Source organism: Fulmarus glacialis, unplaced genomic scaffold (assembly GCF_000690835.1).
Source record: "Fulmarus glacialis isolate BGI_N327 unplaced genomic scaffold, ASM69083v1 scaffold42325, whole genome shotgun sequence".
Taxonomy (NCBI): domain Eukaryota; kingdom Metazoa; phylum Chordata; class Aves; order Procellariiformes; family Procellariidae; genus Fulmarus; species Fulmarus glacialis.
Genome location: NW_009215732.1, coordinates 44,215 through 58,955, shown reverse-complemented (window position 1 = coordinate 58,955; position 14,741 = coordinate 44,215). Strand labels below are relative to the sequence as shown.

General features: G+C 36.9%; 1 protein-coding gene across 1 annotated transcript in view; it reads left to right on the top strand.

Moving 5' to 3' along the window:
• Positions 1 to 461: 461 nt before the first annotated feature.
• DCLK1 (doublecortin-like kinase 1) overlaps positions 462 to 14,741 on the top strand; it is a gene marked incomplete at its 3' end in the record, with an annotated part of 53,588 nt that continues 39,308 nt past the window's right edge. The window contains exons 1-2 of the mRNA XM_009579036.1: positions 462 to 602; positions 1,529 to 1,623. Coding sequence (XP_009577331.1) covers positions 584 to 602; positions 1,529 to 1,623 — 114 coding nt within the window. The remainder of the gene's footprint in view (positions 603 to 1,528; positions 1,624 to 14,741) is intronic.

Sequence of the window (14,741 nt, the reverse complement as noted above, 5' to 3'; positions counted from 1 at the left end):
GATGTGAGTGGTGTGGTAGGTATACATGTTTCTTCCTTATAATAAGCCCAGTATTAGCCAGTGAAAACAATGTATTATGTAAAAAGCAAGAAAAATCTATTAAAAATGCCTACTGTATTATCCAAAGGAATTAGCATTTGCTAGTTTGCCAGTCAGCCAAGGTTTTACAAGAGTTATTGTCATTCTGATTTTTGGATGAGTCATTTGGTATATTGCCCCCAAAGGCACCTCATTATGATTCAGTGCATAGGATATAACATTGCTTAGGCTTTCGGGGCTCCATGGAAAGCGAGTGGGGGTTGCGGTGGCTCAGCGTTCTGAAGCAGCAGCATTATGCTTAATTGACACCTTTGATGTAGCCCTAAGACAGCACCTGCACCTCCCACTGCTGCTCTGAAGACGTCAGCCTTACGCAGAAAAGGCTTCTGCTTATGAATCCTGCATCGCATTCAGCTCACTCTGTGAGCAGCCCCAGCTATCCTTAACTAATCCCATTGCTTCTCAGTTTGGCTACAGCTTGGCTTAGTACAGAGCAGGAATTTTGCTGCTTGCTATTATCAGGTTAAACAGTAAGACTTTGTCCATGTTAGAACTCATAGAAGGTAAGTCAAATGCCTTATTGATATCCTAGTATGTAAATATTCTTCTGAGATTCAGAATCTGGGAATCTGATTGTCGATTCTTTTCTTCCTGGTGCTGACAAATGTGGGCTGTGAATTAAAAGCTGCTTGTTTAAGAATATTTACATATATATGTGATACACGCTTTGTAGTGTTTCTATCAGTGCTTCAGTGTGAACATTATTGATAGCCTCTCGTGTGATTACTTTGTAGTAGAATTCTGTCCTCTGCTGGTATTGTTTTGTTAATTTAATGGATAATGTCACATGCATGCAAAAGAAGCTTCTAAAATGATAGGCACTGACATATATGAAGGAACTTATTTATTTGAGAAAGTGATGCTTTGCTGTAAGCCAGACTTGAGGTGTTACGTCCAATTTATTTGCCTCTAGAAAGCCCTTCTGGGTTAAGTCTGAGGTGATGTTTGGGTCAGATAGTATTGCAAAAATCTCCTCTAATGAATGAGTGAGGAGCAGCAAGGAGCTGATTTGTTCTTGCAAGCAATACTGCTTTTTATTTTTGGTGGGTAGCACTTCAAGCCATAACTAAATGGGAAGAAAAGGTTTACATATAGCAAGTGTCTCTTAAGGTTAACAAAGCACCTTGCTCCCCATCACTTTCAAGCACAGGAACAATACAGCTGAAAACATGATCATGTTCTCTGCCATTGACTAAACAGTCTTTTCAGGTTTGTTGATTATTTGCTTGCACTCTGTATAAAAATTGGTTTCATGAGCCAAAACTCTGAGGAAACAGTTCTTTTGTGAATTACCTTATTTAATGTTAAAACATTAAGCAAAAGCAAATAAATCTGTTCAACAAAGAATGAAAAGAAATATGTTGATTTAACTATTTCTTTGCTTTTAATAATGCCTTGTATTTATTCTTTCAATTTATTGTCCGTTTAGTGAATGGAACCCCTGGTAGCCAGCTTTCTACTCCCCGCTCTGGGAAGTCTCCAAGCCCATCTCCCACCAGCCCAGGAAGCCTACGGAAACAGAGGGTAAGGAAATAAGGAAACTGATTTCTGAGCGTGGCTGGGGAGAATCCGGCATAGCCATTATCCGATAGCCTTCTCCCCGCTGATCCCTTGTGTGTAGAATCGTAGGGTAGAAGAGCCTGGCTACAGTCCTTGTTGTGTTTGTACAACACTCTGAAGTGGAATACAACTGTTCTGTGTCTGTCAAAATGCTAAGTATGCTGGGAATTGGTTTATCCTTGAGGGGAAAAACAGGGGTATCTTTCTCCTTTTTTACAAAACTTTTTTTGTTTTAGTTTCTTTTTCCAAACATTTCACAACTGGAAGGAAATGTTCACGTTGTCAAAGACTTTTTTTTGTTCTTAATTTGCCATGAGCATGACGTCACTTGCAAAACCTACAAACAGCTTTGATTTTGAAGCAAGGTGAAAGAACGCGCTATGGAATTTAGCTGTGGATTAGCTGTGATATCATAGCCTTGTGCAGTGAAGATACTATCAGTACCAAGACTTGTCAGTCACTTTGCTGGACCAGAGTTGTTAGTAGCTCTAAGTTCCCACTAGTTATCATGTATAGAGGAATCTACAATGTACCTAAGCATCCAGAATTGAGGTAGTACCTGTGTTACTACTGTAACCCCCTGACAAAATATTCAACCCAAAAGGCTCCGCCTGCTGATTTAATTAATTGTGTCTGTTCAAAAGCAATGGGACAGATGTCTGTGTATCTTCTCTTCTGCTATTTTCTAAACTGTGATCAGTTCTCAATGAAAGCTTCCCTAAGGCAGTACTCTGTATCTCAGACTTGTTTATAAACACAGTTTGAACACATGCTTTTTCTGCCTTTTCAGTTTTTAAATAAAGACATAATTTGTATCTCTCAAAGAAAGGGGATTATGTACAAAATTGGCAGGGCTTGACATTAGGGGCTGGTGCAGACCTGACTCCCCAGATATCCAGATCAGGAATAGCTGTAGCATGGCACGACCCCCTTCTAGTCTGGTGGATACCAGGGAGCTGAGGAATTGTGCATGCCCAAGTCTTACCTCAGGCTGGGATACAGCCATGGGTTTCTGCTGTGACTTGTTTATAAATATGGAAGTCGACTGTGATCTTGCAGTATAGAGATAGCCGGTGAGTGGCAGCTTGAAGCCTCAGGGTAGTGTCATGGTTTTCATCATCTGCTACACAGAGAGTAAAGATAAAAGTTTCAGTTGGGTAAGCTGGTACTAAAATCTTCTTGAATGCAATGTCTTCCGCACCTGTTTGCTCTTACTCTCAAAGCTTATTAATGAATCATTAATAAGTCACTGAAGAGGGAAGAAAGAGTCTTCCACGTGAATTATACATTGGTGATGTAAGGTTGTCTGTTTAGATGGATGTATCAGTATACAGTGGATTTTAATTTGCTGTAAGGCTGTCTCTTTTCATTGCTAACTTTCCTACATTTCCTTCCCCACCACTGGTGCTTCTCTCCCCACAGTGAAGAAATGTTTTTCTGTTAACATTTGTGGATGGGTGAGCAGGAACCATGTGGTCAGCACCATTAGACACAACGGGTGTTTGTCCACAAGGTTTCTGACTTTTAAATGTGAAGAGGAGAGTGAATGGGCTTCTTCTTATCCGGGTTCCCTATGTGGAAGTGTAACAGGATCACTGAGTGGCAGTATTATGGATGCAAAGGGCTGTGTAGTGGTAACATAATCACATTGCTAACTGCACAGAAAATAAATATTGAAGTAAACTTCAGGAGAGATAAGACTTTGTTAAACAGTTGAATTCTCTTCTCAGATATTCATATCCAGTCCCCTTGACCTCGGTAGGGGACCTCTCATGCTTGTCTGGCTTTATTTTAGACAGATTTTTTTTTTTTACCTGACAAAACATGGAGTACATTCATGTAAAAATAGATTGCAATCATGTAAAAATGCATTGCAATAATATTATTTAGGTTACAAAATCAACTGCTTAGAAGTTTAGGGATGGAAACTTTATACTTGCTCTGAGAATTTATTTCAGCTCCTTTCATGTTTAACTTGTGAAGTGAATGAGCTAGAAGTTCACTGTAAAAACATATGATTGTGTCATTAAAGGTCATAATGTGTATTCCAATATCTAAATTAGTTCTATGAACAGCCATTAAACAGTGCTTGCTAATCTTAATTTTCTTGTTAGCAGTATAAATGGTGTTCGGTTTTGGTTTAGTAACATCTTTTGTATGTTGCCATTTAAATTTTATTTAGAGGATAGGTTATTTTATGTACCATATTGTCATAAACCAAATTTGAACCCAAAGCATTTTGCTTTGTCTTCAACAGCTTCAGCTACACGGCTGACGAACCAGCTGCAGGAGGTGTTTTATTCCCTAGGAGGTTGTTGAAGTGTTGGTATCATGTGTTAGACCTACAGGAGGAAAGAGGAGACTGATTTCAGTGCCCCTCTTGTCCCCATTGTTGAGAGGTGAGGTATTCCTGCCCCGAAAGAAGAGCATTGGCTGCTAGAGCTGTGGTCTGGGGTTGAAGGTGATGGCTGGGTTTCTGACTGGTCTGGGTTTCTCTTTTTACGTGGAGTTTGAGGGAGCTACTGCTTTAGAACTGAAATAAGATGTTGGGTCCTGGAAATGCCAGCTCGGCTTTGTAATTAATTTTTTCTCTGCCCCTCTCTCCTTGTCATTAGAGTTAGAGGAGTGCCTGTTCTCTCGTGCCATCAGGTATGTGGGATGCCAGTGGTATGTACTAGGTCTGGAAGACAACAGGGAACGTTGACTCTAGCATAGCCTGATTCCCCTTGATGTAGCTAATCAATCAGCTCTTTAGCATCCCCATCTGAGTGCTACAAGGGAGTTGCAGGCTTGGTCCATCAAAATGCTCAGGGGTCTGGGCAGGATGTCAGTGTTTTTCCTGGGAAATACAGGTGAGAAGAAGTCATGCTTTTGAATTCAGAGGCACAAAAGCAAGGTACTTCCACAAACTGAGGGATTCCTTCCTGTGAACAGTAAAGACCTGTAAAATAGTAGAAGTGGTAGAATTTTCCAAAGAAAATATTCTTTCTAATTATGGAGTGCATTAGGCAATTTAAAATAGGGATTGATCAATCTTCTTACTTACTGACATTTCATCATTCACCTTTAAAAAAAAAAAAATCTGGCCTTTGATGGAAGGCTTTCCATTGATGTAAATAAAGCCAAGAACACTTCTGTGATACATGTACTATACTCATGAAAACAGTACTCTTGTAACACTACAGGTAAAATTCTCTACCCTCAAAAGCCAGAACATAAAAGGATAAAATTTCATCCTTTCTCACTTGCATAGGTACATGGCTGAGTTGTTTCCAGAAATTCAGAAATCGGTGAAAGTTATATATTGATAATCTTGGGCAAAATTCAGTCTATGTTTGAGGAAAGTAAGATTTGACAGATTAATTTCATGAGTGTAATACAAAGACTTGAAAGTGAACTAGGAATCGTTTGGACTTTTGTGGTTTTTTCAGCTTCTGAGTGTTTAAACTTGCAGCCTGTGTACTATAGTTATGCTTTCTTTATATCTGTTCTTAAAAAGGAAATTAAGATTCTTGTTTTTAAATTGTTATGTACTTAATTGTGTGTTTCCACAGAGGATGAAAACATCTGAAATTCAGGTTTATAGCAGTTGAAGTAGACAGTTGTTGTGTTGCACCTGCATATATTTCCTACCACACAGAGTATGGTTAATGATGCAGACTCAGAAAAGATGACACAGCAATCATAACAATAAATATACGTAATAGCAACCCCCACATTTTATTTAACTAGCCCTTATAATCATTTATGAGCTTGTTTTTCCACTGTCTTGTAATCAGAGTCATTACTTCAATTAGGGTGGAAATGTTCTATACTTTATACCTGATTTTCCATTGCTTGCCATTATTTTAAATGTTTTTTCTACTTCCCTAGAGACTACAACCTATAGAATAATAAAAAATTAGATTTAAGGTACCTCTTGACTAATCAGACAAAGAAGTTGAATTCTATGTATATAAGGTTTTTTTGAGTTGTATGTGGCCAAGAAGTCTTACTCATTGAGCAAGTTTTGCCTTTTTATTAACCTATGCAAAATAATGAATAGATTCTCCTCATCTTTTTCAGAAATACAGCTCTTTGGCTAATTATAGGCAAGGAAAATTCTTGCAGAAAGGAAAACTTTAAAAAAGTTTCAAGTATTTAAAATTATATGAAAGGGCATAGAATATAATCCTGAAATCTTCTGCACAATTTTACTTTAAAACAACCAGAGAGTTATAGAAGTAACCACAAAAATACTCCCCAAATATTACAAGTCAGTTCTCACAAATATCTTCTTTGTAAGTTCTGAATGCATATTTTCTTAATATTCGGAGGAGTGAGCTGGAAGATTCAAAAGTTTGGTGTGTTACCCTCACTGTCAAATCAAATTTTTTTTTTCCTGTACTATATATTAGAAATTCCAAAACTGTATATGCTCAAAAGAATTTTTAATAATTAACTAACTAGTTAATTATTAGTTAATTCAAAATTGTCTGTTTAAAGTTCTCCTTTTGTCTAGATTGTTCACAACAAAATAGAAATTTATTTAAGATCTGATTTTCAGTCTGTCAGTCTAACATGTCTGCTACTGTATGTATTTGCCCATTGGCAAAATACATGCAGAATAAGCATTCCAGGGAATGAAAAATCCCTTTAAGGGACTTAAATCTCCTTTATATCATGCCTTCAAGTAAAACATATACCTGCATAGATTATTGAGATACTTGTAAATTTGAAGTTTGTAATGCATTCATTTTAGGTAGCCCTTGTTTTATAGTATAGGTTTTAGATATGTTTATTTTTTGTCTCAGTTATCTTCCTGTGATTAAAAAAAAACAAAACCACCCAAACCAAGCTCAACCCTAAAGCTGGCTCCATCAGCCTTCCCATTCTCATGTGTTCTTTTATTTTGTCTTGTAGTTGTTTTTTATTTCATAAATATGTTTTATACTTAAAGGATCCTCAGAAACAGCTTAAAGGTATCAGAGCTTGCCTATGAGGTGTGCTGGGCACCTGCCTACTCGGTGCCCCTCTAAACCATCAGATATGCTTAATTCACCTTAAAAAGATAGCACTCGGTCCTCTACCGCTTCTCCTCATTGAACTTCCTCTTTCATTCAGTGCTATTGTGTATCTTGGCGAGCATTCTTGCGCTATGTAGGTTGGATAGGGCAATGTATCATCCCCTAACACCTCTGGCCTTTGAGGGTTATCTGATCCGTCAGAGGATGCTCGGAGTGGGTGTTGAAAAACCGAAGTGGATCCGTACACTCAGACTCTCCCTCTGCTGTCATGAGCTGGTTGCTTGGCTACCGTCAGAAAGAGCTGGTGACAGGGGCATTTTACATGCTGTCTTTTTACACATGCACACAGACACAGAAAAACTGTGGAAAAGAGATACCATTGTCAGTACAATATAGGTAACGGCAATGTTCAGTGTCAGCATTCTGGGGCTCAAATGTTGCTGGATCCATGCTGTATCACCAGTGGGTGATTACCCAAACTTTTAATTACCTTATATAAGGTAAGCACTTACTTTCCTACAGCTGTTTGCGAAACAGCAAAAAGGGAAGTATATTCCCTTTAAGATTAGATTCAGATTGCCAAGTTTCCAAACAGTTGGGAGACTTGCCAGAACAGACAAATACTGTTTTAATAGTGTTTAACAGGAAAGAATCAAAGAAAAAAATAATTGCCTCTTAGAATATGTTGAAACTCCAGCTTTATTTTCTACCCACCTATTTGTTGATTAAAAAATAATTATATGACATTAAGCCAAAAATCTGGTTATCTAGAATATGTGTATTTGTGTATTAAACACTATCTTCTGGTCCACAGTAATAAAAAGAATATAAGACAGTTGCAATGCAACAAATCAAACACAATAAACAAATCTATACTGCACTTCATCTTACAGGACCTGTATCGCCCACTCTCTTCGGATGATATGGATTCAGTAGGAGACTCAGTGTAAAAGAGAAAATGGAACAATGTTTATGGTTTGTGATTTGGTGAAGGTTTAACATTTTTAAAGAGAATAGCTGCTAATTTACAGTAATAGTGAATCGCACAAAAGAGTTTTGCATATTTAATATTAAAAACATGGGGCCAAATTAATTCTAGTGTGGGGGGGTATTTTTGGCTTTACCACTGCATTTTAATGCAAGAATTTGTAATGAATGAGCCATTGAATATGTCCATCAAATACAAAACAGCATTGTGCACACTTTATGGAACAAAGATTGGATAAGGTGAATATAACGCACAAATCCATAGTGAGCACATTTATGAATAGCAGTCTTTTTATCATCTAAGGTACTGATTATACGTTCTGTTTTTAACATAGGTATCTTTATTCATTTTGGTATGAACAGCTAATGAATGCTTTGCTTTTACCAACGAATAGGTAAAGTGCAGAAAAGAAAAAACCTGCCATATTAAACTGCTTGCACCACGCCGTCTGATCCCGACACGCACATTTGGAACACTCTAAGTTTAGTCTTTTTATCTAAATGAAAAGAAAATTAAGAAATCCCATGTGGCCACAGGACAAAAAGTAAACGCTTTCAAAGCAGTGCTCAAGTTCTCTTCACTGCATTACCATTTGATGATTGTAAACAGAAGGGTGTTCACAGGCAACATGAATCCTTTACCTGGCAAGAGCTATTAATACTGATCATCTGTGTGTTGCAAGTAAATATGGACAGATTTCTAAATGAGGAAATACGGGGGCCTGCTGGCTAGCAGTGTCATCTGACACACATACAATGACACCTTTTGGAAAAACACATTTTGCCTGAGAAACTAGTGATTATTTTCACTTATGTTAAGGACAGGAAAATAATTTTTTATTTGCTGTAATAAGACATTTTATGCATTTTAAAATGAAAGCCTACAGAAATGGTGGTACTGTAACTCATTCTCCTATTGACCTAATTTCTCTGTTTTTGTAATTTCTAGAGGTGGTCATTTTCTACAGCATGAATATGCAAAACTCCTTTAGTGTTAAAGTAGGTCACGCATTATAACCAGTTGCTTAACAAATATCTACTAATTTATTTGTTTTCTGCTGCTTTATTGTGAGAATCTTAACGTACTTTAATTTACATAATAGCAATATTTCCCATTGTATGTTGCATATTGCTTTAAAATTTATCTGTTGTATTTAAGCCCATAGTGTAGTGATCACACACTTTTATTGTCTTATACCTTTCCTTTCAGTATCTCAAATACTAATGATTTAAGACTTAGAAATCAGTGTAAATCTGATCCTCAACAAAAATCTATAGAGATTGTATTTTTGAGCTACTTAGTGATGATTTAATATATTTCAAAATCAGGAAAATTTACTTAACAGCAGAAAATGTTTAGCTGCCGCATGCCAACTTTTAAATGTAGTGAAATGATTCCTTTACAGTGATTTGTTCATGATAAAATTCAGCAGCTGGAAAATGTTGGCATGTGATGTTATGGCTTCACTGTATCAATATCGTTTTCTTTATGGAGGATATTTGCAGAAAGAAGTAAAAGGGCAGCAGAATACAAAACTTACCTTCTCTGTTTTCAGTACTTGGTTCCAGTATCACCTGGAGAGAAAGTCATTGATCTGGCAGGTTTGCTGAAGCAGTTAGGTCATTCCATTTTGAAATCTGCTTCAGCCTTCAGATCTAAAACTGTTCCCAGCAATAGGAACAGTCCCCCCCCATACCCCGACCCTAAGGCTGTCCTGTTCTACTGAAAAAGTTCGCAGCTGTGAAGTTATTTGCATTTTTGCCTCTTATGAGGGAATGTCTTTGTAAAATGTATTACTTAATCCCAAGAGATGCATATTATGTAAAGGTGCATTGGGATCAGTTTCCAAAAATTCAGACAACTCCACCAGACTGAACAAAATACTTACTGAGGTTTTGAAAATTGTTTTTTCATGTAAGGAAAATAAACTGCAGGAATTTTATTTTTCCTCCCCTCTCCCATATAGGCTACTGCTGCTTAAGGCAGTTTATTAAGAGTGTTTGTTCTGCGCAGGGAGCACAGATTGCCAGCAAACCTGAATCCCATGCTTTCCGTAGCTGTGGAAAAGAAAAATGGACCTTATATCAGTAATTGTTATCATAGCGAGTTCTCCATCAAGACTGTTTCAAAGAATATGCTAGTCTATAACATTTAATCATTTCAACATATGACTTGTATTAAGGGGCTATTCAGGGGCAATATGTATCATTAATATTTCATTTAAGGAATGAAAGTCCCTTAGAGATTGAAAAGGTACACTGTTTATAGACTTTGAGATCCCTTTTGTGTGGAATGTAATTCCCATTATACATGAGCAGAAATGAAATGTTTCTTTTGAGCAAGACCAGAAGGTTTCAGTTTATGGGTGAAACTGAAATTGTGTTTCTTGATGCTGTAGTTCTGCTTGCAACAGCACCGGTTTTAGTTTGTCTCTAGATTTCATCAACTTCATTAAATAACAGAATAGCTTAAGCAACTTTATAGTGTTTGAACCTCTTATAGTTCTCTGTATGCTGCATTATTTGTGCCTACTCTAAGGTGATTATGATGTAGCTAAAGAGTCTTGTATAGATTGTGAATGCTTTGCTTCCCTTTGAGCTTTATGAATACTTGTGATTATTTCCCTAATGCTTTCTGCAACTTTCTGGGTTTTTTTAAATCTCTTTTCTTCTTCTTTTATGCAACAAAGAGTTCACATGTGAAGCACAGAATGTGTATGTTTATATTTATACACACATACACACACACACATACATAGATTAATGGTTTTGAAACCCATGTACGGTTATGTGACATTTGTGGCTTTAAACAAATATGCGGGGAAAATGTATTAGCGGGAGGAAGTTCATCTGGTGGGATTCGCTCCAGCTCTGTTAAAGTCAGTGGAGCTGCACCAACCTGTACTTGCTGAGCAACTCCCCCAAGGAAGTCTGTACAATTTTAAGGGCTAAGTTCTGCTCAGTTTTAAGTTAGTGGCAAAACCACGATTGACTCCGAGGTGGGAAGGATAGGACCTTGTGCACAAATATATATACACAGACAAAACATTAATCATAAATTTGAAATGGTATTATTTTGACATGTTCAGACTTGTGTCTCCTCTTGAACTGCGCTGTTCTGCAGTGTATTAAGTCATACAATATTAGAAGTTCTTTTGCTGAAATCAGTAAAATCTTTAACATTCATTATCCGATATGAAAATTGCTTTTCAATTTGTAAAATAATTCAGCGACAGCACATTATATTTGGTTATTTTTTCTTTAAACCATTTCACAGGGCATATATGGCTGTAAAATGAAAATTCTGGGGCATTAATATTGTGGCTATAACTGTGTATTATAAGAAAGGATACATAATGTTAAACAGCCTTGAAGAACACCTGGGTTGAGATTGTGTGGCGTAACAATAGAAATAAATAATAGTGTTTGCTTTTACAGTTTCATACTTCACACTGTGATGTGAACTTTATATAGTGCAGTATGTTACAAAAAATGTCCTAAATGTTCAAATGAATTTACAGTAATATAGAAAAGAACGTCTGATCAACCCACGTTTACTGTTTTGTCAAAAATAGTAGAGAAAGGAACAAACAGAAAATCTTTATGGTGCTAAATTACCTCGTCACTTGATGAATACTTAGGTTAATGTTGTCTGTGCTTTTTCTTGTATCCAGTTAATGGTATACAACCAAATAAAAGATTGTTCTTTATTTAATCTTCACTTTCAGTTTATCTGTTAGTGACGGGATGAGAACTTGTAATTATGCGTGATCAATAGAAAAATAACCTTATGTCACGCAGCCAGCGGTAGCTTTACATGCAGAGCACCATAAGCAAGTGGTTGTCACACTCTTTGGAAATGGGCGTGCTACCCCCCAGGAAACCCCTCCGTTCAGAACGCAGGGCTTGCCGAGCAGAGCAGAGTCTATTCTGAGCTGTGTTTGCTGTTGTAACACCTTTTGGCTGGCTCGGTTTGCCTCTTTCGCCTTGCACCTGATCTCAGACTGGCTGAGGGCCCTAACTCCCCGCGGAAGGCAATGGGTATGTAGATACATGTGTTGTGTACACACACGTTAGCGAAGGGTTAAAAACACACTCAGTGCACACATACATATTCGTATGCATTTTAGTGTCTGTATTTGCGCATGTTGATTATATTCAAATTTGCTTAAATTAACCCTCAGCAGTGAAGTATGAAAAAAGCTGTACTGTATTCAGCGTGTACTTGTTGTCTGATGTAATATGAGGTAATTAGTTTGTGGTTTGCCCTGCAATACAGTATTTTGGAATTTGGATTCTAGTGAAAGAGGAGCTAATGATGTTTGTGCTAAGGCCTCTTCATTTTGTTAGTTGCACTATGATACTGTAAATATTGGCACATTTACAACATAAGTTTAAGATTTTACGAAGTTATGCATACAATTATTTTTTTTAAAGAAAAGTGCTTGGATATTTGCTTTTTAAAGTATACCATTTTTGTATTAATGTGATGCAGGAAACCAAAAAGAAAGCTGTTGATTTATCAACAAAAAATGTAAAACTTGCAAAAATAAATGCCGATGAATGTTTTATTTCATATAATCAGCTGAAGAAAATTACCTTCATTTTTGTGCCATTGTTTCATCATACTGTGTTGTACTTGTGTTTCATATTTGACCATGTCATCCTGGTTGCAATTTGTTGTTTTGCTAGATTTAACATTACTGTAGATTATTGTAAGCGATGTAATAAATATATTTAAAAAATACACACTGTTCAGTGAGTTTATTTTGGAAACGTGATTAACAGGCTTTAAAAAATACTTGCAGTTGGTATTGCTTGTTCATTTTGGATCAGCATTGTCCATTTAGCAGTTCTCTTAGTAGAAGCATATGGGATTCATGCATCCTAATGGGTTCCTTTAAATAGTAGATGCATTCAGTGCCTTTTTAAATAATAAACTCGGGGCTCTAATGTGTAGATGCAAAAGATCCTTCGAGGAAGAATTTGGTTTCTAATGGGTCTTTTGGAGACAGTAAATATACCTGCCTTGAGTTGCTTATGGGTAAGTTTGTGTACACGCTGTGGGATAGATTTGAAGTATGAAGTGGGAAATTAGTAGACTATCTAAAGCAAGGTACCAGCTCCCTGCTGACAACTCAGCTTCAGCAGCACTCCTCTTAAGACAAGTATTAGGAAAATATGTCTGTGAAAAGCTAAGAGTACTGAAAGATACCCACGGTGTTTTAAAAAAAGTACCTTGTTTTCTTTATATATCTTTCCACCCTTTAAAAATACATATCTATAGCCTAGTTTTATTTTTTGTTTGGCAGGGGCGGGGGAAGAGAGACGTTACAATTTCTGACATGTCATCTGCCAGTCTAATGCTTCAGCTGATGTTCAGACACCCTCCTAGAGGGATCTGTGGGCCTGATAAAACTTCTAGTTTTGAAACCCTCTTGGATGCTAGTAAATAGATCTGCCTGAAAAAGGTGTACAGACATAGAAAGGAAACAGTACTATAGAAACAAAATAATTGAGGTTTCTGTCTCTACCAAGTAACAGTTAAGAATACCAGGAAAGCTTTTAAAATACAACTCAAATAGATTAAAAATAAAAGTGGTGATTGTGCTGTGCCCTTGGTTAGGTGGAAGAAAAAAGAACCTCCTTTGATGGCCTTTCAATTTTTGTTCCGTAGTTGAGAGGAAAATTTTACCTGTGTATAACTTTAGAAAAGGAAAAAGGAAACCTTCACATTGCATCACTGCACATGTAACTTTTTATGTTAACCGCAATATGGATACAGTAATGACAGGTCAACTTCCAATACCATGAATCTGATACTTTTTTTTTTTTTAGATCATCAATCTTTTCTGGAGGATGCCAAAGGTTGAGTGAGCCTACAGTCTGAATTATGGCTCAGCTTTGGAAGCAGCTGTTAGGAGCTAGCGGAGGTTAGATTTAAGTTTACTGTTAAATACCATATAGGAAACTATGTTGGTCTTTCAGAATTGCCTTGTTACACAAATGAAATGAGTGTATAAGCAGTCAATGCTGCAGCGTAATAAGAGGATCCTAATAAAACAAAGTGCTTCAGCTTGAAAATTTAACTTCAGTCTATCAGCTCCATTTCCTTGCAAACTCTCCCATTTGTCCCTCTATCACTCAAAGAAGAAGACCAACGCAAGCTCCTGAATGACACACGCTAGATTATTGCTTGTGTCATTTGAACTTACCTCTTCTCCAAGCTGTGTAAATCCTGAATTGCATAAATGAACAAAAAAAAAATTATTTCCCTATGTAGGGCCTCTCTTAAGTCAAGTGTCTAACAAGACAGGACAGGATGTAGAGCTGTGGATAAGTAGCAGGTTTGCATATGTGTTTTATTGTTCCTTTCCAGATGAAGCAGTTTATAAATACGTGTCAGTTTAGTGCAGTGTCCAAATTTGAAAAGAAAACAATTGCATCATTTCTCTTTCTATACATTAAATTCCATTGGCTTCCATTCTTTCGGCATGAAGACTGTGGATTTGATGTTTCTCCATGAAGTAATTTTTTGCCAGCTCTGTACTGTTTACATGAAATTTTTTTTCCCTGTCTCAGCTGGCTGGGCCAAAAAATGTAAGCGATTAAACAAAGGAAAATCAGAACCATTTTTCGCTGCATAGAGTTAGGAAAGGGAGTTTCAGTGTAACCCTTTGCTTCTCTCTAAATTGAATAGTAAAAAAATGAATTTGTCTTCTTAAAAGTTGCATCAAAATATAATGTTTTAGTGTTTTAAACCAGCTGTCCTCTGCTTTACCTTTTGTTCTCTGGAGATGTACCATTTTGTTGTATTGACTCACTTATTTCTTGCTTAACACCGTTACATATTACAGGAATTTTTTGAGCCCTTCCAAGTCCTTCAAAGCTAATACCTGCACTGGACTGTTGTCTTTATTTTAACATGAACTGTGATGATCTTTAGGCTAAGGAATTGACTATGTCAGGAATTCATGGCGGCTACCTTGCAAAGGTTATTTATAACCCGACTGAACACTAGTATGGGCTCCAAAAGAGGTGAGCGTGGTTGCTTAACTGTTTAGTTTTGGTTTTAATGCTATTAATCCT